This window comes from Antrostomus carolinensis, unplaced genomic scaffold, assembly GCF_000700745.2.
Source record: "Antrostomus carolinensis isolate BGI_N321 unplaced genomic scaffold, ASM70074v2 scaffold29026, whole genome shotgun sequence".
Taxonomy (NCBI): Eukaryota; Metazoa; Chordata; class Aves; order Caprimulgiformes; family Caprimulgidae; genus Antrostomus; species Antrostomus carolinensis.
In genome coordinates, this window is record NW_010324375.1 from 3578 (window position 1) to 3889 (window position 312).

Here is a 312-nt window from a genome sequence, read left to right on the forward strand (position 1 = left end):
CCCCCCCCTCAAGCCAGCAGGGGGGGGCTGCAGGGGGTCCCCCCAACCCTCCATCACCCATGGTGACAGCGCGTTGCCAGGTGGTGCCATCTCCATAGCAACAAGCATCACCTGGACCAACACCGGTGACCATCCCTGGGTACAGACAACCCAGGACCCCCGTGGCACCCCCGTGGGACCCCCATGGGACACCCCACCCCCCCGTACCACCATGCCAGTGCGGAGCAGGAAGCAGTGGACAGTTTGGGTGACGTCGTCGGCGTGGACCTGGTTGTGGTAGGGATTCCGGTCCCGCCCGTACCCGGCCTCCAG

The 312-nt window shown here is 67.3% G+C and overlaps 1 protein-coding gene across 1 annotated transcript in view; it reads right to left on the reverse strand.

Annotated features, from left to right (window-relative positions):
• Positions 1-312, reverse strand: part of LOC104527260 (calcium/calmodulin-dependent 3',5'-cyclic nucleotide phosphodiesterase 1B) — a gene marked incomplete at both ends in the record, with an annotated part of 4000 nt that overhangs the window by 3419 nt on the left and 269 nt on the right. Inside the window, one exon of the mRNA XM_010170931.1 lies at positions 208-312. This exon is cut by the window's right edge and continues 34 nt beyond it. Coding sequence (XP_010169233.1) covers positions 208-312 — 105 coding nt within the window. The remainder of the gene's footprint in view (positions 1-207) is intronic.